General features: G+C 40.1%; 1 protein-coding gene across 2 annotated transcripts in view; it reads right to left on the reverse strand.

The window, feature by feature from the left end:
* Window positions 1-4,502: 4,502 nt before the first annotated feature.
* rnf152 (ring finger protein 152) overlaps window positions 4,503-27,320 on the reverse strand; it is a 66,619-nt gene continuing 43,801 nt past the window's right edge. For both annotated transcript variants that reach the window (XM_047350300.1, XM_047350299.1), the window contains one exon: window positions 4,503-7,683. In XM_047350300.1, coding sequence (XP_047206256.1) covers window positions 6,886-7,536 — 651 coding nt within the window. In that variant the 5' untranslated portion in view covers window positions 7,537-7,683 and the 3' untranslated portion in view covers window positions 4,503-6,885. The remainder of the gene's footprint in view (window positions 7,684-27,320) is intronic.

Here is a 27,320-nt window from a genome sequence, read left to right on the forward strand (position 1 = left end):
GGTACTTGACATGACAGCATCAGGCTGTGTGGATGTTTTGCTACAAGAGGAACAGGTGCCCTTCTCAAAATAGATGGCATGATGAGGAAAGATTATGATATGGAAATATCGAAGCAACATCTCAAAACATCAGCCAGGAAGTTAAAGCTTGGGCACAAATGGGTCTTCCAAATGAACAGTGACCCACCAGCGTATCAGCCGATACACCTCCTGTCTGTATGCAGACTCATCATGTCCTGGATCAGTCCAATTACAGTGGTATCATCTGCAAACTTCAGGAGTTTCACAGACTGGTCCGCTGAGGTGCAGTCATTTGTGTAGAGGGAGGAGTGGGGAGAGAACACACCCCTGGGGGGCGCTGGTGCTCATGGTTCTTGTGCGAGAGAATATGCTCCCCAGCCTCACCTGCTGCTGCTGGTCCTTCAGGAAGCTGGTGATCCACTGACAGGTGGAGGCCGGGACTTTGAGCTGGATGAGCTTCTGGTGGAGGATGTCTGGGTTGATGGTGTTAAAGGCTGAGCTGAGGTCCACAGACAGGATCCTGGTGTACATCCGTGGGTGGTCGAGGTTTTGCAGGATGAAGTGTAGTCCCAAGTTGACTGCATCATGCTGATCTGTTTGCCCAGTAGGCAAACTGCAAGGGATCTAGTAAGGGGCATGTGATGTCCTTAAAGTGCTTCAACACCAGTTGCTCAAAGGATTTCATGACCACAGACGTCAGGGCGACAGAAATGTAGTCATTTAATCCCGTGATGGTGGGTTTCATGGGTAGGTGAACCAAGGTGTCACCACCTCAGTGAGTTGGTTAAATCAGTGGCTAAAGTTTTAAAAGCAGTCCAGTCTGTGCAGTCAAAGCAGGCCTGTAACATCTGCTTTGACTCATCAGTCAACAGGTTTGGAAGCTTTTCATTTCTGTCTGTAGGTTGGGATGAGATGAACCAGAGAGGGGTCAGAAAGTCCCACAGCAGCCCTGGTGACAGCATAATATGCATCTTTTAGTTATACTAATGTGAGAAACTTGTGGAAGGAAACTCAAAACATTTGACCTAAATCATGCACCTTAACAGACAAATCTACCAAATGCTAAGGAAATATATATAAACTTAAAAACTATATGTAAATACAAAAAGTATGTTCTCTAGATATGACTGAATGTATCACCATACTGAGGAGAGAAAAACTCTTTTCTGCAACATCCCGCTATTTGATAAATGTCAAAATATTTAAAAAGTCCTCAAACATCAATTTATTTTCTATTTTTAATGTTTATCAATGAAACTCCAGATTGAATCAAAACATCAGAATATGTAAAATAACTGGATCATTTCCAATTTAATTTCTGAATTATATTTTTGACATTTGTCTCTTTTAATTGCAACATAAACCAACAAGAAGCTCATTTAAAATTACAGCCAATAACATCCAGTCAGTAGTTAACTTATTGTGTTGGAAAATCTCCATGTCTTGGGTAAAGTTAGATCTGAAAAATTTTGTAAACAATTAACATATAATAAATAATTAAATATTTATTTTGTCTATTTTTTTGATGATATTGTATTAGTACATTTATTATTTATTTTTATTACACATTTTTATTTTATATACTATACTTATTTTGTGCTGATAATGAAATTCAGAAATAACAATTCTTTGTTATTGCTATTATTATCATTTATTACATATATTAACAATGTTTTCAAGGCATTAAATGCACACACCCACAGTAATTTAATTAACCTATCCTCACCTATATTACACATATGCCATCCTCTGATTTTGTTAACATCATTGCATGTCTAAAGTATAGCTTCCTCCCAGTTCCATTGCCTGTGCAATTACACTAAACTAGCATTATGTTCATTGTTCACTATAATATTCACAGAAATAAAAATAAGAAAAAAAGAGAAAATAAGCCTTCTAAAGTCTGGGGTCAGAGTCCTAAGAAGACTTTAAACCCTAAGAAAAGATCAGAGTATTTATCTCATGACTTAGAGGTTTAAAGCAAGGATATCCAAAACAAATATCATGTTTTACCCTGAACACTTAGTAACACTTAAATGCTATATAATGTCCTCAGTGTGTTTCATTGACAACAAACAATATTTTTAATTAAGGCATTAGAAATGTTGTGATGAAAAGTGGTAAAACTACATTATCATGCAGCAAAGATGAAAAAAATATTTTCTGTAATTTGGGAGGTATAATGTCTTTTTTGAAGTATTTTGGTAAATAATAATATAATTATGTGTTTACCAAACTTGTACAGAGAAAACAAACTGCTTGTCTCAACATGTTAAAGGGTGAAGACCTCTGCAGAAACATATACAGTACAGACCAAAGGTTTGGGCACACCTTCTCATTCAAAGAGTTGTCTTTATTTTCATGACTATTAATATTGTAGCTTCACACTGAAGGCATCAAAACCATGAATTAACACATGTGGAATTATATACTGAACAAAAAAGTGTGAAACAACTGAAAATATGTCTTATATTCTAGGTTCTTCAAAGTAGCCACCTTTTGCTTTGATTACTGCTCCGCACACTCTTGGCATTCTGTTGATGAGCTTCAAGAGGTAGTCACCTGAAATGGTTTTCACTTCACAGGTGTGCCCTGTCAGGTTTAATAAGTGGGATTTCAAGCCTTATAAATGGGGTTGGGACCATCAGTTGTGTTGTGCAGGAGGTGGATACAGTACACAGCTGATAGTCCTACTGAATAGACTGTTAGAATTTGTATGATGGCAAGACAAAAACAGCTAAGTAAAGAAAAACGAGTGGCCATCATTACTTTAAGAAATGAAAGTCAGTCTGAACAATTGGGAAAACTTTGAAAGTGTCCCCAAGTGCCGTCGCAAAAACCATCAAGCGCTACAAAGAAACTGGCTCACATGAGGACCGCCCCAGGAAAGGAAGACCAAGAGTCACCTCTGCTGCGGACGATAAGTTCATCCGAGTCACCAGCCTCAGAAATCGCAGGTTAACAGCAGCTCAGATTAGAGAACAGGTCAATGTCACACAGAGTTCTAGCAGCAGACACATCTCTAGAACAACTGTTAAGAGGAGACTGTGTGAATCAGGCCTTCATGGTAAAATAGCTGCTAGGAAACCACTGCTGAGGACAGGCAACAAGCAGAAGAGACTTGTTTGGGCTAAAGAACACAAGGAATGGACATTAGACCAGTGGAAATCTGTGCTTTGGTCTGATGAGTCCAAGTTTGAGATCTTTGGTTCCAACCACCGTGTCTTTGTTCGGTGCAGAAGAGGTGAACGGATGGACTCTACATGCCTGGTTCCCACCGTGAAGCATGGAGGAGGAGGTGTGATGGTGTGGGGGTGCTTTGCTGGTGACACTGTTGGAGATTTATTCAAAATTGAAGGCATACTGAACCAGCATGGCTACCACAGCATCTTGCAGCGGCATGCTATTCCATCTGGTTTGCGTTTAGTTGGACCATCATTTATTTATCAACAGGACAATGACTCCAAACACACCTCCAGGCTGTATAAGGGCTATTTGACCAAGAAGGAGAGTGATGGGGTGCTGCGCCAGATGACCTGGACTCCACAGTCACCGGACCTGAACCCCATCGAGATGGTTTGGGGTGAGCTGGACCACAGAGTGAAGGCAAAAGGGCCAACAAGTGCTAAGCATCTCTGGGAATTCCTTCAAGACTGTTGGAAAACCATTTCAGGTGACTACCTCTTGAAGCTCATCAACAGAATGCCAAGAGTGTGTGGAGCAGTAATCAAAGCAAAAGGTGACTACTTTGAAGAATCTAGAATATAAGACATATTTTCAGTTGTTTCACACTTTTTTGTTCAGTATATAATTCCATGTGTTAATTCATGGTTTTGATGCCTTCAGCGTGAAGCTACAATATTCATAGTCATGAAAATAAAGAAAACTCTTTGAATGAGCAGGTGTGTCCAAACGTTTGGTCTGTACAGTATAAGGTTGGCAAATCAAAGCGGGCTTTTTTTAACAGGACCCTGCAACAGCAGCACCCCATTCCTGATCTGTTACTGACTCATTACTCACACAACTGCTCAGTCGAGCCCATACACCCACCAGAGTCTGCGTTAGGGCAAGGAGTCAATAACGCGTGGGCTGTGTGGGTCAAAGTCAGGCTGGAGGTGAAGTAGATCTGAAGATGAGGGTGAAAAGCAGAACAAACTGTGTTATCTGTGGAACAACACAGTTTTGATGCACAAAGTATTATCCAAAGTCAAATTTGCCACTCTAGATTAATATCTTGACACTTGATTATTGGCTTTTTTTGTGGAAAGTAGACGATCAAAATTCCTCTTGTATTTGTGTATTTACATTAAAACTGGAAATATGAAGACGACACTGTCTTAGAATAGCTGAAAGTCTAAAAATGGAGGGAAGTAGTTAGCCTGTTTAGCTCCAACAATCTAAAATATGTAATTTCAGAGGTTTAAGCTATAGATTTTAGATTGATTTATGATGAGATTTATTGACTGATAGTTTAAAAAAAATAGAGTAAAAACACAATGGCTTTATTTAGCAAAACATGACTCATACAGAATGTCACAAAAAATCAGCTGTAAAAATCAGAAAAACAATAACAAAATATTACAATTAACAGATGTTAAAACTAATCTTACTCTTACAATATATTCTTTCTAACTAATGTGTTTATTAGGTTAGAAACATAAGAAAATTAGCTTGCTAGTATGTATGCTAGCAAGCTAATGTATGCTAGTAAGCCGGTACCTAAATGAGCAGAGCTACACAACAGGTTCATACATTCAAACATCATACGCATTAATTTGTGGGCTTTAATGTTTACAGATCGAATATGTATTTTCAAACTTGACTTCAACTTTAAAAGTCATGTCGTTATGACAAAGGAAATCTTTTTTTTCTTTTTAAATATTGATAAATTTTTGTGTAAAAGTTAGGATACTGGGTATAAGGTTTGAAGGTTTTCTTTGTCACAGGCAATGAGGATATTTTTTTTTTCATTACAAGATGATCTTTTAGGTTACAGTTCCCCCGCCAACCACACACACAGTCTTTATTTTGTTCAAAGATCCAATTCAGCCTAAACAAAGATGTTCCATGTCAAGGTTGTTTTGTCCATTTGATTAACGCCAGCCACCTTTTACATCTTTCTGTCTCTTCTTAGCCTCTACTTTTTCTCCACGTTCTCACATTGTTCTTAATGAAGGTAATGTCTTTTTTGTAGCTTTTTAACAAAATTTCAACCAGTAGGGCTTTTCTGCATACGTTGACTGTTGTCTGCTTTCAGAAATTTGAAATAGGGAATACTTTCTCAGTATTTTCTTTCTTATAATAATCCGTAGTTGTGAGACACTAATATTAATACATCTATTAGAGTAACAGTATGAAGGAAAAAAACATATTTTAATGAATTTCACCAGAAAGGAGACCATAAGCCCAATCAGATTTATATTTTGAGGTGACAGGAATGTGTATTTGAATTAGTTTTACACAATTAGATTTTTGCCAACAGAAAAATCACTAGCTGGCCTGATTACTGTCAGACCTGGAGAAAAACTACAGCAGAACCTTTATGAAAACATGAAGTAGAGTAAAAGGTCTCAAAAAACAACACAGAATGCCTCGATCTAAAGAAATTAAAGAACAGATGACTATAACTTAGTCACTCAAATCTGTAAGCCCAGAGAGGATTACTTAGAAATTCATTAGGATTTAGAACTCCAGTGGACCACAGCTAGAGCCATTATGCACAAATAAAGAAAATATTAAACTGTGGTAAACCTCTTCAGGAGTGATAGACCTTTCAAAGGGCATTCTGGCTTGTCCCGGCGGTCACAAGCAAACCCAGAATAACATTAGCACAAAAAGTAAGGAAATAATTTCTTCATTGTTACATAAATCTTATACCCGTTTATTTCGCCATAAATTATGCCACATTTGTTAAGAACAATTCATTTATGGCTTGGGTAGCTGTTGGGTTACTCTATAAAGATAGAAATGAAGACTCCTTTAAGTCACAGTTTTAGTATTTATCTACTCTGTAGGAACAAAGTTAACTGGTTTAAATGTCCTCTGCCATCGTTCAGGTTGTTCTATCTGGAGTTAAAAAATGACCCTCACTGGCAACTGTGGTACCGAGACTGCTCAACCTAAAAGCCAAAACTCAAAACGCACACAAACATTGAGAATTGTGAGGTTTGATCAAACTAATGTTTTTACTATGAAAAACTTTTATCGGCTGATTTAAACAAAAATTCACACATTTATGCTAAAGCATCTCAGAGCTAGCTGTGTATGTCAGCTGTACAATATACTGTTCGACAGTTCAGTCTAAACATATTCTTTAAGAGAAAAAAAAGAACATCAGGGTGGGAAGATGTGGATCCTGCTCAGCTAATTCTCACAGAACTGAGAGTCCAGATTCTGGATTTTCAGGACCAGCTGGATACATGGCGCTCAAAGCTTTGGCTTGGCTAACAAAAACACTGATAACTGCTGAACTTCTACATACCACAGAGTAAACAAGGCGTTCCAGTCACTTTGAGTGAAATGGTGTCTATGTAACTCTAAGAGAAACACAATCAGCTGTCTAAAAACAGATCCACGGTGACTTTCATAATGTTCTTTCAGGGAAAACAGAAAGAGGTGACAATTTATACAACCAACACAGAGCTGGTGGAAAACATATATCCATTTTCATTTTCCATAACTGAAAACAAAAAACACGGCAACACACTCATCCTCTTTTTTCCCTCATCGGTGTACTCCCCATTTGCTCTGTTGTTGCCTGATTTGCCCGTGATGTTAAGTTTAGTCTCCTCTCCTCAGCAGAATCTGTCCCTGAGGAGAAGCAGGGCCAGCAAGGAGGGGGGGAGGAGATCCGAGCGGCCTCCCTCAGCCGCAGGAGATAACAGTGAAGCGTTTGGAGATGCAGGACATGTTGTGCAGCACAATTCCCAACAGGAACAGCAGCACACATGCCACCAAAATAACCGTGCAAACTCCGGACCATGTGGAACCCTTTCCTCCTCCCACGGGGCCAGCCACTCTCCTCTCGCCTTCGCTTCCGTCCAGCCCGACGCCCTCCAGACCCATGGCCAGGCCCAGAGGCTGCTGCTCAGGCACAGTCACCACCGTCACCCCCTTCTGCTGGCCACCGGGCAAGAAGCGACAGCCCAGTTCCCCTGGCAGGCCGAGTGCCCGCTCCTTGGTGACGGGCAACGGCAGCATGTAGCAGCCATTGCTGGGCAGGCGGATGAAGACGGGTGTGTGTTCCGAGGCGTGAGGGATGGCAATGACGGTGATGATGTCTGGGTCGTCCGGGAGTTGAGAGACGGACAGGCTGGGGGGCAGTTTGGTGACGCTCCGGCACCACGGACAGCGGATCTCCTTCTGGGTGCTGCGCATCTGGGTCAGACAGACTGAGCAGCAGGTGTGTCTGCAGTCCAGGAGTTTGGGCCGTCGTCTGGGACTGTAGTAGTTAAAGCAGATCTGGCACTCCAGAATCGAATCCTGGGAAAGAGTCTCCATGTTGGAAAGGTGCATCAGAAGTAGGTAGTAACAGCTCGGAAAGACCTAATCAAAGGGTGAGCAGCTTTAACCAAGCAGAAACAGGTTCTGATGTTTTGCAATCCACCGCTGTCCACAACTTCACTGGGATGTCACAACCCTTCAATTGCTAGTATAGCCCATCTGCAACAGAAGAAGAATAAACACGGGTTTTTAGAAACAGCAACAACATTGCAGTGTAGTGTAGTGCACACGAAAATGCCAGCTTTGACCTTTCATCAACTTTAACCATTTTTCTCTATGTCCCTCTGAAATGGTCTGTTTGGACTTTTAGGTCTAGCCAATATAAAACTAATTCAATGCCAGATGCATCTTAGACACTCCATAGATATTCTCCAAGATGTTTTGTCCTGTCAATATACATCATGTTTGTCTTATATTACTAAAAAACTTTAATACATGGTTAATATGTTCAGGAACCACCCAGGAGGTCTAAGACTCTCATGAACTGGAAACTTCTAAAAATCCAGTGTCACTGTCCACACTGAAGCAGGTTTAACCTCAAAATGGATTGAGACGGTGTTGGCCTGCTCATATGGACAAGACAAATGACTTCTGGGGCAGAGTTTTATGGTCAGAAAAGGAACGGACTGAGCTGTTAGGACATAATGGCGAGAAGTATATTTCCCCAAGTCAAGGTAAAGCTTTCAAAGGTTAGGAACACTATACAGAGTGTAAACCATGGTGGTGGTAGCATCATCATTCGGGATGTTTCACACATCAGTGGTACTGGAACTTTGTACAAACTGAATGGCATAAAATTATTCAATCATATCTCAAATTGACAGCCTGATGGTTGAAACTTGGACATTTTGGACACAATGATTGAAAACTGCTTTGGAATGGATAATGTAGGCTGACATTCAGCTTAATAAAATCATGTTCTGTTTACGTGGATTTGAGGATTACTTTGTTGCAGGTTTGTCTGATGCTGTCATTTTCTTGTAGTTAGAGAACAAAACAAAGACAGCTATTATCACAGTGACACGACGCAAGCTTGTAGGAGTCAAGGTGGGGCTTTCAAACCTAAGAACACTATACTGTCAAGCATTACAATATCAGCATCATGGTGTACGGATGTCAGTTACACTGAAACCTGTACATTATTTCTGAGTGCTCCAACAGGACAATGATCCCAAACAAAGGCCAACGTTAAACTTCTTAAAAGGCCTTCTCAAAGCATCTTTTTGAAAAGTTGTGGACAATACTTGCATAGAATTTAGGTGCAAAGCAGGAAAACAACCAATTTCAATTATCTCTACTAAGAAAATTAGTCAAATATCCAGGCATTTACACCAGAACTGTGTCATTTCTTTGCAGCTTTCCAAGTCGATATTTAACCATAATATGAGTGGAGCTGTATGGATATAATGGAAATATGTAAACCTGTTTAATTTTGACCATGTATGTAAAACAATAAAAAAAAAAAAATCAACCATCAAATTTTGTGCAACCAACAAATGTTTAAATTAAAGCTTTTTTCTGTTATTTACAGTTGAAGGAAAGCTAAGAAAAACAGAATTCTGACATTTACATGATTCATTTTGGGCTGTAAGGTGAAGCAGTTGGTTGAACTGTTGCCTTGCAGCAGGAAGCTCCAGGGTTTAAATCCTAGCCTGAGGTCTTTCTGCATAGAGACTGCATGTTCTCCACATGCATGAGTGGATTCTCTCCAGGTACTCCAGCTTTCTAACACAGTCCAAAAACATGACACTCTGGTTAACCGGTCTCTTAGGTGCAAGTGTGCATGGAAGATTGTTTCGTTCTATGTGTCTGTGTTGCCCTGTCCAGGGTGTATCCGGCCTCTCGGCCAGTGACCGCTGGAGATACCCCACGCATGGATGCATGGATAAGTGGGTATAGATGGATGGCTCATATTCTTTTCTGGAGCATGAACAAGCTAAGAAACCTTCTTTAAGACCTATAATGAGGTGTTGGTTTCCAAAGCTTCCATATGAGAAACAACTGCCTCTCTCGAGCATGATGAGGAGTCATTACCATACTCAACTGACAATATATGTATCATCCAGGAGGTGACTGCAGCGCCAGTAGTATATTCATGAGATCATTTGCCTTGGTATTTGTGTAGAGTATGGCTGATTCTTCTTCCTCCTTCAGGCCACAGACTCCATGAACCGCTCCTTCCACCACCTACTCTTCTTGCATAATCACGTCCACTGCGTTAATTCATGCGGAAGCGGTGATAGTTTGCTTTTACAGATGATTAAGCCCTGTCAAAATACCACGGTGTAAACAATGAATACCGAACAGGGCCAATCCGCCTTTACATTTTATTTATTCCCCAAATTGTCAAGTGTGAAAACTGCTAAGGAGGAAAAAAATAAAACAAGTAGATTTTCCTCTCTCTTTCTTTCTCTCTCTACGCTGCCATCATGACATAGATGCCATCCCTTCAGGCGTAAAGGCCAGTGAGGACGGAGAAAGGTGGAGAGAAGAGTGGGGGGGATGATGACAGAAATAGAAAAAGGTGAGCACCGATTGTCCCGCAATACCACGCAACTCTGTCCCTCATCAAAAACAAGATCTCAGGTAATTACAGCTCTCATGGCCCCCTGTGGGGACACTGATGTGGCAGCAAAAAGATAAGAAGAGATTTCACATCAAACCCAGAGCAGCTCATTCAGTCCTGGTGGTGTGGTTCATTTAAGTGCAGATCAAACTCGACCTTGGACAGAAAAAACACAACAAGGCCAGAAAAAACATCAAATATCTCCTGAAATCACCTCTGAATATGTAAGCTATACTATAATTCAGTTTCTGCATTAAAAAGAAAGTTCACCCTCTTCTACTAAAAAAAGCAAAATGGAAAAACTGGGTGTGAAAAAATAAGCACACCCCCAGCAAATTATATCAGTGTCTTCCATAGTTGTGGAAGAATTTTAGCTTGCTTTACTTTCCAATGTTGCTGCAGAAGACAAATAAGGTTTGGAGACATCTGTTTGTGCACAGCTCTCTTAAGGTCCCACTACAGCATATCAATTAGGCTGAGGTCTGGACTTTCACTAGGACATTTCACCAGCTTAATTCTTCAGTTTTTCCGCTATTCTGCTGTAGATTTTCTATGGTAGTTGACGACCTAGTTTGGGCCTAGCTTCCGCGGTTAGACAGATGGCCTCACTAGAAATTTTGGGAGAGACTGTTGTATACGGAAGAGATCATGGTCGAATTAACCACTGGAAGGTACCCAGGAACTGTGGCTGCAAAACAAGCCCAGATCATTAGCCCTCCACCACTGTGCTTGATAGTTCGGTATGAGATGTTTGTGCGGATATGCTGTGTTCAGTTTTCTCCAAAAATGATGCTTTGAATTTTGTTGAAACCATCTTGACTTCTCAGATGGTTCTCAGTGGTTCCTTCAGATGCAACTTTGGAAACCAAAGTCATGCTGCCATATTTATTTTAGAGAGAAGAAACTTTGTCCTTTAACCCTTTCAAACAAGCCATCCTTGTTTAGTCTTTTTCTACTCTAACATTAAACATGATGTCTGCAAAGTCTGTGATGTAACTCTTTGTTTTTTTGCCATTTCTTTCAGCATGGTACTAATTCTGACCTGGGGGGTGGAGAGTTTGCTGCAACATCCACCCCTAAGATCTGCAGGAGTCGTAAATGTTTTCCACTTGTAAATAATCTTTTTCTGTGTGGAATGACAGAAGGCTGCACAGTGTCGCAGTCGATGGTGCTGTTGCATCGCAGCAAGAGGGTTCTGGGTTCGACTCCTGGCCTGGTGGTCTTTCTGCATGTGGACTCTGGCTTACTCCCACAGTCTAAAAGCATGACTGTTAGGTTGACTGGTCTCTCGAAATTTCCTTGGGTATGAGTGTGTGCGTGCATGTTTGGATGTCCTGTGTGTCTCTGTTTTGCCCTATGATGGGGCTGGCGACCTGTCCAGGATGTTCCCCACCTCCAGTCCAATTGTTCAATGACAGCTTGCCATAGACACCACCCCTCCGGCCCTGCAATGACAATCAGGTATGGACGGACGGAAGAAATGATGGACTTCAGATACCTTGGAAATTTGCTCATAATGATCGGCTCCACCAAGTGCATCATTCCTGATGTCTTTCTATTAAATAATATTAAACCTTTAAATGTTTATTGTCATGTATGAACTATTTAGTTTGTTTACATTTTACAAAATAGTAAATTGTATGTACTTTTCTAGGTTTTCTGAAACGTTTTTTTAAACATTACTCCAAGATTTAAATATATAGACCTATAATAATGACTTTTATCAACTACAGCTTTCAGATATAAATCATCTTTAGCAACCAGGAAGCACAGCGTTTTCAAGTAAAGATTCAGCATAAGTGTTAAATAGGAGCCATGATCACTGCAGCCAGTAAAGACAAGCCAGTTACTCCAACACTTTACTACAGCACAAAGTGTTGAGCAGATCCTCGTTAGTTTGCCAGGTCAATACCTCGTCAGTGCCATCAGCTCCACAGCTAAAGCCTCCTGAACATCTCCTTCCTCTGCCTTCAGCAGCTGCAGCAGCAGCAGTTCCCTGGAGGCCAAACACTACCTCCTTAACTGAGTCTGGAGGCCAGACTACTCACTTTTCTGCTTCCTCACTCTGGACTCTATGGCTGACCTACTTTCTTCACACCGACTCAAAGTGAGGGAAAGATGCCTAAAAGTCCAACCAGTTTCACAGAGCGTTGAGAAAGATGGAACAGAAGGAGATGAAGGAAAAGGATTGCCACTGACAGTCAAGGGTTTTACCAAGTCCTTTTCCCACAGATATGGATTAGCTTTGATCTGACATAAATGCTTTGTGGCCCAGTATTCCCATACACTCAGCTGCTCTCCGTCTTCCTTTCCTTCTTTTTCCATTTTGACTGAGAATCCTTTCTTCCTCTACATCAATTCTTTATACTTTTCATTTTTCAAGTGACTCATTTCCTTTTCCCGCCTCAGCCTTTTCCCTTCTATAAACAACTTCCACACGTCAAGGACAAAATAAAAGCTAAAATAACTGATTTCTAAACACTAATACCAGCAACATGAGGGAAAATTATGTTGAAACAAGATGACCAAAAAAACAAAAGATAGAATTTTATTGTTCCTTTTCTTTATAAAAATTATTTAATGCTACCATTATAAACGGCATATTTTGTAACAATAAAAAAATGCTTTAAAAAATATATTAATGAACTCGTACTCGTAGTTTTCCGCTTCATCCGGGACAGGGTCACTGGGGCAGCAGACTCAGTAGAGACACCCAGACTTCCTTCTTTCGAGACACCTCCTCCAGCTCCACCGGAAGGAGCCCAAGGGGTTCCCAGGCCAGCCGAGAGACATAGTCCCTCCAGCGTGTCCTGGGCCATGTCCTGGGCCTCCTACCGGTGGGACGTGCCTGGAACACCTCCCCCGAGGAAGGCATCCAGGAGGCATCTGGTATAGATGCTTGAGCCACTTCAACTGGATCCTCTCGCTGTGGAGGAGCAGCGGCTCTACTATGAGTGCCTCCCGGATGGCCGGGCTCCTCACCCCATCTCTAAGGGAGTGCCCGGCCACCCTACGGAAGAAGCGCATTTCATTCGCTTGTATCCGGGATCTCATTCTTTTAGTCATGACCCAAAGTTCATGGCCATATTATTAATGAACTGCGTTACTGTAAAAAGTCATTACCTTACTACAGCCCACCAGAGCAGCTTCTGGATCTTGGATTTCATCTTCCAGGAGAATATTTTACAGAGGATAAGAGAAGGAGTACTCCCAATACATTAAGCTTTAATCATTTGCTACTTCTAACCAATGAAATGTCCTTTCGTGCAAAACCATAAAAGATATTCAGAAAGAAGTTAAAATCGTCCACCCATGTTCAATACCAGTTCATTCCTGGGTTGCTTCTCTCCGGTGGTAGGTGGGAAGGCCCCGCTGGGATTTGGACCGAGGACCTTCTTGCTTTGAGTAAACAGCACTAATCCACGCAGAAATCTTTTATGTAAATGTGCAACTAGAATTCAAAAAGCAGTGGTCTTTGTCAGAGTCAAGCTAATAATTGAGAATGATAAAATGGGACTGATGGAAATTGAGCATTTTAAGATAACAGAGTTTTGTGCCAAAAGCAAAACTGAATCTAGACGTGTATCAAGTGCTCATAGGCAATCGACGCTCTCATTTAAAAGGAGAATGCATGCGTGTTTTTGTTGCACTGATTTTAGTGGCAATGCTGTTAGAAGAACCCCACACCAAAGCAATGCAGAAACGGCTGGTAAAGAATGGCTTCCAGAGGCTGAGGAGGGCCATCCATCCATCCATCCATCCATCCATCCTGTATTCACCTATCAGAAGCTTCTATAGTTATGATGTCTTAATCTAGGCTATTTGGTAATCATATGTGTATGTAAAGTTCATTATTTAAACAAAGTAATACAAAATTCTCTAAATATTCCAGCATTTTGCAATACATAATGTTGTTAATCCTAACTGACCTGAAATGAGAAAGGTTTTGTCCGATTTAATGTCAGATAGTAGGTACAAATTGTGTCTTTTTATGTGGTCTATGTACATTTGGGTTTTTACCTGTATTTGGTTCATTTTAGCAACACTTTTTATTAGCTGAGAACTATATATAGTCGTATTTATAAATTGAGGGAGATAATAAAAATGCTTAAAAACAACTTTTTCCTCAGCGTTTTTACGGAAATGTTGAAGTTTCCAAGGTTGTAAAACAACAAAGCGGATCAACTACGTCTGCAATGTAATGATATGATTTATCGGTTCAACTGAGCAGTAACCAGGGCGAGCTGGCTGACCCACTTTCACTCACAAAATGTAGACACAAAAACAAAAATATCCAGAGTACGGCTCAGAAGAACGCAGATGGCTTCAGCTGTGACTGAAAGAAACGTTTGAGGGAAAGTTTTTAGTTTTTAAAGCATTTCGAGTAAAAGGTTCAGTTTTTGTAGTTAGAGGACAAAGAGTGACCGAGCAGCAGCCTCAACATGTGTGTGATCCACCGAGAACAGCCACACACACCTGAGGACACAGATAGGAGTTAAAATTAACCACATATACAGCTCCACACGGCTGACGTAATAAAATAGCTGGAGGCAGGATGAAGCAGACGATTGTTTTCATGTGGAAACCCTCAGGTGGTTTGAACCAGTGAAATGTCAGCGCGGTGGTGACGCACATTGGGATCCGGCTTCTCACTTCAAACATGCAGCTTCATTATAATATGTGGGTCTCCTGAAGCAGGTGTGAAGAAGCTGTACAAAGAGATCAGGGCCTTTTGTTTTAGGTAGATGTAAAATCATATAAAATAGCAAATATTAAGAGTCTGAAACATGATAATACTCTAAAGCTTGTGGGGATATCAAAACATTTTCAGTTTTTATGTCTGCATAAACATGACTGACCCAACATGTTTTGCTTTCTTTTCTGATCAAAACAATCATGGACTGGTATGGGATTCTCATGGTCTGATAACGCTGTCAAAAAAACATTCCAAACAAGTCTTTAACATGATCCAACTGTGTTTATGAAGAAAAAAATATATGATTGTCACAGTTATAAAGTTTATCTATAACGGGGTCTGCAACGCGCAGCTCCGGAGCTGCAAATAGCTCTTTTGACCTTCCACAATGGCTGCTAGTAATATTGGCTAAATATTTTCATTATTAGAATTATTGCACTGAATTTCCAGAACAGAAGCACACTACATGTACCTGTAATCTTTTTTAGTTCTATTTTTCTTGCCATTAGGTCAAAAACTACAGCATGTAACATTAGCGGCTCTAAACGAGTTTTTATGTAGCTGGGCTAAGGGCAAAAAAGGCTCTTTGGTTGGTCACCCCTGACATATAACATATATTTATGGCTACTTTGATAGCTACCTTTATGCGGTTCTGGTCCTAAATAGCTGAGAATATAGTGCTGTGAAAAAGTATTTCCCCCCTTTCACAGATTTCTTTTTTTTTGCTTTTTATCCCACCTTAAGCAATTTAACTCAACCTAATTTCAACATCATACAAGGACAACCCTAATAAATACAAAAAGCAGTTTTCAAATGATTTCCTTTTTAAATGGAAAAAGCTATCCAAACCAACTTGGCCTTATGTGAAAAACTGAGTGCAGAAAAGTTGAATTTAGTCTCTCCAGGTGTTGCATAGATACCTTTATACTTTGTTTGGGTCATATTTTTCAGTCCATTCAGTTTTTTCTATCCTGTTACGTTTTTTGATCTGATACGTCACAGTCTTTGTCGCGGAACAGGTAAACAAGTTCATCTACTTCCAGCTGATCAAATTTCCGTATCCGTCGTTTTTATTTCTCACTGTGATTTTGTAGTCCAAGACTTCATCTGATTAAGGGGTCAGTTCCTTCTGTCTATGGAAACGATGGACGCAGCAAAACGATAAGCTGCAAATAACGCTAAAATGACAAGAAACTTTATTTTAGACATAAATTTATTGTGTGTTGATATGATGTCCTGGCCATTGTTTTGATAGCAGTAGCATTGTGCCTTCTGCGTATGTTAGCTTTGTGTGCTGCTTTTAGCTCCTTGAGGACAAAACCGTACTGCGTGTTTTCAATAGTATTACATAAACAGTTTTCATTGTGTTTGCCGTTTTGTGTTGTTTCTGTGCCGCTAAATAATTGTATTGCTTTTATCAAGCTACATAAATGGCAGAATGGGTTAAAGTGGAACGCTCTTTGACCTCAAGGGGGGCGGGGTGTGATTTAAGTGTGAAAAAGAAGGATTTAAAAACATGATATGTCCCATTTAAAAAGCAACACATCATTAACCAATACAAAGAAATTCAAGACCAAATGAAAAACAAAGTCAATGACATCTCAGCCTGGAAAGGTTTACAAAGCCATTTCTAAGGGGTTGGGACTCCAGAGAACCACAGAAAGAGCCATAATCAACAAACGGAGAAAACACAGAAAAAAGGTGTTAGGATTATGAATCTCAGAATATGATTTAATATTTAATATTTTATCAAATAATATTTCGGTCTGTTAAGGGTTATCCTGTGAATACCAGCCCAGTAAGGCGATGGTATTAGGACAAAATAGAAAGGTGTGAGACGAGCTCTGACATTATTGAACAGCATAAACTCTGCACATATATGAAATGAATTCACACAATTTCTTAAAATACAAGAATTTATTAACAAAAATAAGTCAACTCAAAGTCAAACATATTTCAATCAACAAACTCTTTACTATGCTAAAACAATCCAACTAAACTACCAAGCAGAATTAAAGTATAACGAAGACTAATGGACTATGTACAATATAAACGAGTTGATCAAAGATGGTTGAAAACCATGACCAAAAGTGATGCAACATTACCATGCAATGTTATTTATGTTTGAGAACCAAGGATTATCTTGAAGAATCTGGAAATTAAGTTAAGTTAGTCTTGGAACCAACTTAGGCAATAATCAGCAAATGTTTAGACAACCATTCACAATGCAAGATCAGATAAAATATTATTGTAATAAAATAATGTTTTAAGAATGATCTGCTGAATAAAACCAACCATCTGGATGACTAAATCTCAACAGTGTCGCATTAGCTGCCTTTATTTATTAAAATAATATTTAAAGAAATATTATTAAGGGAATATTTGGAAAAAGAGCCAAATCTTTCTGGAGAAATGGGGCTTAATGGTGTTTAATTAGTTATCAAATTTAGTAAAATGATATTAGGGACACATTATTTACTGGATTGAAAACTAAATCTCTCTGGGTAAATATTATTTGGCAGCAAGCACATGTCCTTAGCTGTTAGCAGTTGAAGCTAACAAAGGAGGCTGATAGCTTAGCACCAGAATCAAACACACACCTTTAAAAATACCGTCAATAAAGGGGTTAAAATGCATCAGCGTGGACGGCGCGTTATGGCCGATCTTCTGTGTTTAATATCTCCTTTAAATAAAGTTTGTCTTAACTTTAAAAACACACAAAGAAGAGTTCAACACAAACAAAACCAAACTTCATAAAATGAAAAACGTTTAGATCATTTCAATCTAAATCACTTCTATATTATTCTGCTCTGCCCAAACCTAACCTCATGAACCATGCAGAGAAGTTGTCCGGGTGACGACAAAGTTTCAAGAGAGCTCTGTGAACAATGGATTAGCTTTCAGCTAACCTCCAGAGCAGTGGCTGGTGGCCGCTCTGTTGGGCCGACCAAACTGCACGTTACCACGGTGATGCGGCTACTTGTTGTCCTTCTCTCAGACAGGGAAAACCGCTTCACTTGGCTTGTAGAGACTGCGTCTCTACTGGGGACTTCTCTGGGACAGTTTTCTTCTGCAGGCCTCAGAGAGAAAGTAAGCAATGCTTATACCTTAATTTCCCCTTTTCATGAATGAATACCGGATTCTTTCAACAGTAATTCATCAGTACTTAACTTAGTGCATATGATCGATGATCTTATGACACCCTTGGATCCAGTTTGAAGAGTTTATGTCTGTTTGCCAGCAAAGAAACAGTAGCGTGCTGTCTCACCGGCCAGCCTCGCACAGAGTCCGGATGGTAGAGGCAGGATGTAGCAAGAGCGGTGCTTTTATTTGGGCAGTGTTGTCACAGGAAGTCCGCAGTTACCCCGTTTCCTGGCTGTGCCGGAAGTAGGTTAATGCAATTTATTTTGAAAGTTCCAGGAAAGTCTGTACTGGCCTTTCACGTTGTAACCATGGCTGTGGGTCCCAACAAGGGTGAACCTTCTACATGGAAAATTCCAAGGCCAGAACCACTGCTGAACCAAAATTCCTCCACAGCATTCATTGCACAGCACATGACATTGATAACCAGCCCATGCCTGAACGTAAGATGCTTTCTACATGCCAGGCAGTTGTTTGTATGCCAGGTAAAAACTTTTTCTGTCCTACCATCATACATGTTAGCATACAGTTTTTAAAATGTCACTGGGACTTTTACTGGGACGATGAACCAAAGGTCTCTTTCATAAAACATTTTTGTCCTAACCACAAGGACAAGCTGCCTCTGGTCATTTACATATCACAACTAGGCATGGCGATATCCCACCGAGGGGTCAGCTTTTAGAAATAATGGCAGCAGTGCAGGACAGGTGACCTAGTGCGGTTTTGATGTCAGCACTATGTGTTAAATCTGGGTTATAAGTCTCCCCATGTGAATCTTGTCAAAACAACAGCTGACAAAATCAGCGTAATGAGACTGTTGTTGGATGAGCAAATGCTTCAAATTCACGAGCTTCTCAGAAAATATTTTATGAGGCTTGTTTACCCCTTTAACTCAAGCAGCTGGGTGGATGCACAAACCATACATCACTAAGTTACTCCCTCGACCCGAGAAGCTGGCTTGACCCTATACAAGTCAGCTGATGAAGGCCACTTAATTCTGCCTTGAAGTGTTTTGTGAAAACAGGCTTAAGACTGAGTTTTTCCATCAACAAACAATGCAATTCAATTCAGTTTATCTATATAGCAGCAATTCACAAAAAATAGTGTTTCAGGGAACTTGAAAAAAAGTTAAGTTTTTAAACCATGCAGTCGAGTTCAGTTTATTTTTCAAATTGGTAAAAATGATCTATGTAAAGAAACCCGGCAGATTACATTGAGTCATTGACTTGCAGCATTCACTACTTGTGGACAAAGAGAGTCACTAGCATTGAATCGTTAACATTGCAGCAATCCCTTACACCGAGCAGGCATGTAGCAACGGGGAAAGGAAAACTCTCCTTTAACAGGAAGAAACCTACAGCAGAAGACAGAGCATACACACAAATAACACAGAAGCACTTATCCAGGAATACTTTCTATGTTGGAACTACTCCAGGGGGGTTTGGTTTGAAACAAAGGATGAATATGTGGAAAAGAACCTTATACCCACTATTAAGAAAGGTGGTGGATCTGTGATGGTGAGGGCCTTTTTCTCTTTCAAAGTTCCAAGCAACTTTGTAAGGTCTTTGACATCATGAACTTAATTTAAAAAAAGGGAATCTGGAGGCCTCAACCAGAAAACTGATAATGAGTCATCATTGGATCTTTAAACAGGAAAACAGTTCAAACCATATGGTCAAATCAACACAGAAATGGTTAATCAGACATAAAATCAACCTCCTTCCATAGCCATCTAAGTCTTCAGACTGAAATCCCACAGAAAACCTGCAGGCTGAGCTGAAGAGAAGATGGCATCAGAGGGCACCTTGTGAAATGTTTTTTTTTTTTTTTGAGCAAGAGATTATTTTTATGCAATTGAAAATGGATTTATATTGAAGGAGTTTTACACATATTTACAGGGTTGCCAGTAAATGTGGCTGGCTCTGTATAAAGAAGCACATATTTTATGACTGAAACACTGAGTGAATGGATGAACATTTTACACATAGAGGACTCTGCAAACTCTTGCATAAACAATCACCCAGGAGTTTTCAGGGGGGCGCGGATGGAGGGCAGAAGCTGAGAGAATAAACTATATTTTCTCTCTGAGAAAATGGTTTAGATGTCCTTAATACGACCCTCCTGCCAACATAAATATTGATAAATGCCACCTGTGATAAGCTGATTTCATCCAGCTCTACATTATCTGACCAGCTGATTTATCTGCACAGAGTCCAGATTTGCATTCACAAACAGAAGCCGGAACGGCCCAAACGGCCAAGCTCATTTCTCTTTTCACCTCCGTCATCCTTTAGAACGGCCGATTCTCACCGGAACACCAGCAGAGAAAACACACTATTTCCCAAAATGAAATCATAAACCACAACAGCTGAGAGTGATTTACAGCAGCTCAAGCATGCTTGACAGATAAATGCTGTATGAGTGGATTTTAGTGTGTAATTAATCTCAGTATGCTTTTATTATCCATCTCTTCCTGACTTTGTTAAACTTTTTGCAGGAAGATAAAAAGGTCAGAGTGGAACCAAATATGTTCCCCTACACTGTGTATGTGGAGTCTGTGGGCATCGTGCTGAGGTAGCATTGGCACAAAGCTGGCGTTGTGACCTCCTCACCCACACGTCCCAAGTTTGAGCTGGAGCTAAAACTCCTTCAGAGTGTGTTTAACTGCAGGAGCAGTCATGGAGAAGCAGCTGAGGTTGGAGGGCAACCTCTCAGAATGTCCTTCTGCATTTAAAGTGTGTCATCGTAGTAAAACCTGATCAATTAACTCCACCTGGAGCCACATTTCTTAGAGTAGTATGAAGATCAAGCTGTCCTTGAGGAATGTTGCATTTTATAGTTTATATAGTGTGTGTGTGTGTACGTGCCTGTGTGTGTGTATATGTTGCCTATTTAAGACTTTTTCTGGGATCTTCACTAACCTTCCTAAGACTGACTGGACTGCATTAGGGATCAAAGCCCAGTCCTATTGCAACAGACCGCCCATTTTTAGGGTTAGGGATATGGTATCAATAATAATTTGGTTAAGGTCGGGAATATGCTGGTAATGGTTCGGCATGCCGTTAGGGTTAGGCATTAAAGCAGTTACTAAAATGAATGGAAGCCAATACAGAGTCCTAATATGTGTTGAAATCCAAACTTTTAAATGGACTGAATATATATAGCACTTATCGAGCCACATTTCCCCAATCGCTAATAGGCACATCAAGATGTGACAGAAGAAAGGTGGAATCAAACCAACAACTTTTGGATTGCAAGACGACTACCCTTCCCACTGACCCACAGTCGCCCTTCAGTGCATCTGCTTTTTAATATGTCTATTACACCTGAATGTTGTAATATTGAGAGCTTACGGTCATATGGAAAATGCAGAAATCTCCATGAAATATGCAGAGAAATGTTCACATCTCAACGTCTAATCCCATTTTCTCAATCTCTGGAAATGACATGGGTGCCAGGGTTATGTCGTCAAGAAGCGTGTTGTAAAGTACAAAGCCCACATGCCTGGCCAGTGTGCATCTAAGGCGATGAGGGGAAATGCCATGTGCATTGCTGCATTCATAGGTACTTGCTCATCACCGCCACAGTGGCGCATCTTGTGTTAGTGTGTGTGAGCACTGCAGATGGAGCCACTGATTGAGGTTTGTGCAGCCGACCACTGCAGGTCACATTATGGCAATTTCCAGCTTGACAAGCCGACGAGTGTCAAAACTGGCAGGGCTGCTCAACACCCCCTCTTTGGTAAAAAAAACAAAACAAACTTACTTGGTCCTATTTGCTAAATTTGATATTTGGGAATAGAAGATGTTTTCCAGATATTCTAAACAATATCTTCCAAAATAAACTACATGCAAAAGATTTGGCTCCTGTATAATAATTAAATATAATAATTAATAATAAAAACTGATTATTAGTGATGGAAATGTACAGTGCCTTGTGAAAGTATTTGGCCCTCTTGAATTTTTCAGCCTCTTGCCACATTTCAGGCTTCAAACATAAAGATATAAAATTCTAATTTTTTGTGAAGAATCAACAACAAGTGGGACACAATCATGAAGTGGAATTAAATTTATTGGATGTGTAAAACGTTTTTAACAAATAAAAAACTGAAAAGTGGGGCGTGCAGTATTATTCGGCCCCTTTACTTTCAGTGCAGCAAACTCACTCCAGAAGTTCAGTGAGGATCTCTGAATGATCCAATGTTGTCCCAAATGACTGATGATGATAAATAGAATCCACCTGTGTGTAATCAAGTCTCTGTATAAATGCACCTGCTCTGTGATAGTCTCAGGGTTCTGTTCAAAGCGCAGAGAGCATCATGAAGACCAAGGAACAAACCAGGCAGGTCTGAGATACTGTTGTGGAGAAGTTTAAAGCTGGATTTGGATATAAAAAGATTTCCCAAGCTTTAAACATCACAAGGAGCACTGTGCAAGCAATCATATTGAAATGGAAGGAGTATCAGACCACTGCAAATCAACCAAGACCCGGCCGTCCCTCTAAACTTTCATCTCGAACAAGGAGAAGACTGATCAGAGATGCAGCCAAGAGGCCCATGATCACTCTGGATGAACTGCAGAGATCTACAGCTGAGGTGGGAGAGTCTGTCCATAGGACAACAATCAGTCGTACACTGCACAAATCTGGCCTTTATGGAAGAGTGGCAAGAAGAAAGTAATTTCTCAAAGATATCCATAAAAAGTCTCGTTTAAAGTTTGCTACAAGCCACCTGGGAGACACACCAAACATGTGGAAGAAGGTGCTCTGGTCAGATGAAACCAAAATCGAACTGTTTGGCCACAATGCAAAACGATATGTTTGGCGTAAAAGCAACACAGCTCATCACCCTGAACACACCATCCCCACTGTCAAACATGGTGGTGGCAGCATCATGGTTTGGGCCTGCTTTTCATCAGCAGGGACAGGGAAGATGGTCAAAATTGATGGGAAGATGGATGGAGCCAAATACAGGACCATTCTGGACTGTGCTTGCTGCCAAATAATATTTACCTAGAAAGGTTTAGTTTTCAATCCAGTAAATAATGTGTCCCTAACATCATTTTACTAGATTTGATAACTAAGTAAACACCATTAAGCCCCATTTCTCCAGAAAGATTTGGCTCTTTTCCAAAATATTCCCTTAATAATATTTCTTTAAATATTATTTCAATAAATAAAGGCAGCTAATGAGACCCCGTTGAGAATTAGTCATCCAGGAGGTTGGTTTTATTCAGCAGATCATTCTTAAAACATTATTTTATTACAATAATATTTTATCTGATCTTACATTGTGAATGGTTGTCTAAATGTTTGCTGATTATTTCTTAAGTTGGTTCCAAGACTAACTTAACTTCATTTCCAGATCCTTCAAGATAATCCTTGGTTCTCAAACATAAACATTGCATGGTAATGTTGCATCACTCTTTTGGTCATAATTTCCAATCATCTTTAATCAACTCGTTTATATTGTACATAGTCCATTAGTCTTCGTTATTCTTTAATTCTGCTTGGTAGTTTAGTTGGATTGTTTTAGCATAGTAAAGAGTTTGTTTATTGAAATATGTTTGATTTTGAGTTGACTTATTTTTGTTAATAAATTCTTGTATTTTAAGAAATTGTGTGAATTCATTTCATATATGTGCAGAGTTTATGCTGTTCAATAATGACAGAGCTCGTCTCACACCTTTCTATTTTGTCCTAATACCATCGCCTTACTGGGCTGGTATTCACAGGACAACCCTTAACAGACCCAAATATTATTTGATAAAATATTAAAATATTAATATTAAATATTAAATAATATTCTCAGATTCATAATCCCAACATTGGTGCTGCTTGATGACCCAGCATCTACATGAAGAAACGTCTTCAGTGATTGTGCAGACAGCCGCTGCACCTTGTATAAAAAGTAGTCAGTTAGATGGTTCAGGTGTCTGATCAAGATATCTCCTTCTGCATGTTTTCCAGTAATGTCCCACAGAGAGGAGACCTAGGGGGGGGGGGGGAGCCAATCTCTGCTGGAGGGACTATGTACTCCTTCTGGCCCGGGAACAGGCTGGGATCCCCAGAATGAGCTGGACTCGCTGTAGAGTCTAGCTTTCACTCCAGGACCTTTTACACTTATGACCCTTATACAGGTCCTTCTCAAAATATTAGCATATTGTGATGAAGTTCATTATTTTCCATAATGTCATGATGAAAATTTAACATTCATATATTTTAGATTCATTGCACACTAACTGAAATATTTCAGGTCTTTTATTGTCTTAATACGGATGATTTTGGCATACAGTTCATGAAAACCCAAAATTCCTATCTCACAAAATTAGCATATCATTAAAAGGGTCTCTAAACGAGCTATGAACCTAATCATCTGAATCAATGAGTTAACTCTAAACACCTGCAAAAGATTCCTGAGGCCTTTAAAACTCCCAGCCTGGTTCATCACTCAAAACCCCAATCATGGGTAAGACTGCCAACCTGACTGCTGTCCAGAAGGCCACTATTGACACCCTCAAGCAAGAGGGTTAGACACAGAAAGACATTTCTGAACGAATAGGCTGTTCCCAGAGTGCTGTATCAAGGCACCTCAGTGGGAAGTCTGTGGGAAGGAAAAAGTGTGGCAGAAAACGCTGCACAACGAGAAGAGGTGACCGGACCCTGAGGAAGATTGTGGAGAAGAGCCGATTCCAGACCTTGGGGGACCTGCGGAAGCAGTGGACTGAGTCTGGAGTAGAAACATCCAGAGCCACCGTGTACAGGCGTGTGCTGGAAATGGGCTACAGGTGCCGCATTCCCCAGGTCAAGCCACTTTTGAACCAGAAACAGCAGCAGAAGCGCCTGACCTGGGCTACAGAGAAGCAGCACTGGACTGTTGCTCAGTGGTCCAAAGTACTTTTTTCGGATGAAAGCAAATTCTGCATGTCATTCGGAAATCAAGGTGCCAGAGTCTGGAGCAAGACTGGGGAGAAGGAAATGCTAAAATGCCAGAAGTCCAGTGTCAAGTACCCACAGTCAGTGATGGTCTGGGGTGCCGTGTCAGCTGCTGGTGTTGGTCCACTGTGTTTTATCAAGGGCAGGGTCAATGCAGCTAGCTATCAGGAGATTTTGGAGCACTTCATGCTTCCATCTGCTGAAAAGCTTTATGGAGATGAAGATTTCATTTTTCAGCACGACCTGGCACCTGCTCACAGTGCCAAAACCACTGGTAAATGGTTTACTGACCATGGTATCACTGTGCTCAATTGGCCTGCCAACTCTCCTGACCTGAACCCCATAGAGAATCTGTGGGATATTGTGAAGAGAACGTTGAGAGACTCAAGACCCAACACTCTGGATGAGCTAAAGGCCGCTATCGAAGCATCCTGGGCCTCCATAAGACCTCAGCAGTGCCACAGGCTGATTGCCTCCATGCCACGCCGCATTGAAGCAGTCATTTCTGCAAAAGGATTCCCGACCAAGTATTGAGTGCATAACTGTACATGGTTATTTGAAGGTTGACGTTTTTTGTATTAAAAACACTTTTCTTTTATTGGTCGGATGAAATATGCTAATTTTGTGAGATATGAATTTTGGGTTTTCATGAGCTGTATGCCAAAATCATCCGTATTAAGACAATTAAAGACCTGAAATATTTCAGTTAGGGTGCAATGAATCTAAAATATATGAATGTTAAATTTTCATCATGACATTATGGAAAATAATTAACTTTATCACAATATGCTAATATTTTGAGAAGGACCTGTATATAAAAAATGACCTAAATTCCTTGTTAATTGGTAGAAGTCAGGTCCATGTTTGAAGGTTTACAGCAGAACAATCTCCTGAAAAGGGCTTTTTATTACAATTAAATTAAGGAGGTAGCTTTTTCTAATTGGTATTTTAAAACATAAAAATCTTTCTGCAGTTCAAAATGATTTGCTAATGTCTGTTTTGTAAAATCCGTTTCCTTGAGAGTTAATAAAGATAAAATTAAAACCTGCAGATCACAGATTTCTAAGGAGATTAAGTGTTTTTTCAAAGCAAGTGTTACAAAGTCGCTCTATCGAGTTTCATCAAAGTCACAAAAAGTCCGAAAACGTCTGAGCAAAACCAATTAGTGGTTTCCTCTGCTGTTACACTGAGATTTCCTGTTTTCAAAACAGCTAAAAACTGAATGCTGTGAGTCTTTCAGCCAGAGGCTCAATCTCCATCTCCAGATCCAAAAAGAGATCGAGGATAAGGGAGATAAAGGGGAAGACAGCAGCTTGGCCCAGTCTTCAAACAGCACTGACACATCTGATCAAGCTAGACTGTGGCAATGCTGCTTACGGATGACTATGGAAATGAGGATTATTTAAACTCTCAGGCTGAGCTACTTTCAACAGTTCAGCAATTCTAGCTAGGAAACTAAACTCTTCAATCAAACCCAAATACTGATCTTTTTTTAGCAAAGGCAGTGAATGCATCAAGACCCCACTTCCTGTGACTGAGTCTGAGAATATTTCCACATCATCAAGCTGCACAGCAGGACAACCAGTGAGTGTGCTTCTCATTTCAGAAGCTTAAAAAGAAACTCAGCAGGTAAACGTCCCAGGTTGAGATAAATAAATACAGCACACCTTATTGGATATTCATCACATGTATTGGCTTCTGTTTAACCTCCACCTTGAAGCATGCATACATCACACTCACGACAGAGCTGCAAGTGAATGCTTTTAAAGAGTCTGTCAGGAGAATCAGGCACGCTGCCGGGGGACAGATGTAGTCACATCACTTCTGGTTTTTCAAAGCTTCGAGCCCAAGTTGTTGGGGAAAAAACAGAGGTGGCACAAGTGATGAGGTGATGACACGTTTTTAAAGCCGTCTTCAAACCGTTTCATGTCACCCAGGTTCCTATTAGCACCTTGAAGTCTTTGCTGACAGTTTAACACAAAGCATGCATGAGGAATATCTGTCACAATAAAAGGCAATTTCATGTTTTTTATGATTTCCTTCAGCCGGATTTGGCTTAAACTGCCATCAGAGGAGATCTTCAGATGACAATGGCTTAAATATACCTAGGCCATAGCAACGCATGTAACAGATCATAACTGATCATTGTAATAGAGTCCTGACAGCATCATGAATGATGAAACTGAAAGCAACAGAAGAACTTCTCAGTTCTTTCTTTGAACTTAACTATTGTTATCAAGAGAAAACTTTTCTCATTTACTTGATATCAAGAGTTAACTATGTTGCATCACCAAATGAAAACAGTTATGAGTGATTTTTACATTAAAGTTTTAATAGTCCAAAACTTTGCCATAATTTTGATTATTACAGCCTAAAGACAACAAAAACCCAAAATTCAGGGTCTCAGAAAATTAAAATATAACATAAGCTTAATAAAAAAAAGATATTTAAACAAATGTT

The sequence above is a fragment of the Girardinichthys multiradiatus genome, chromosome 21 (genome assembly GCF_021462225.1).
Source record: "Girardinichthys multiradiatus isolate DD_20200921_A chromosome 21, DD_fGirMul_XY1, whole genome shotgun sequence".
Lineage (NCBI taxonomy): Eukaryota > Metazoa > Chordata > Actinopteri > Cyprinodontiformes > Goodeidae > Girardinichthys > Girardinichthys multiradiatus.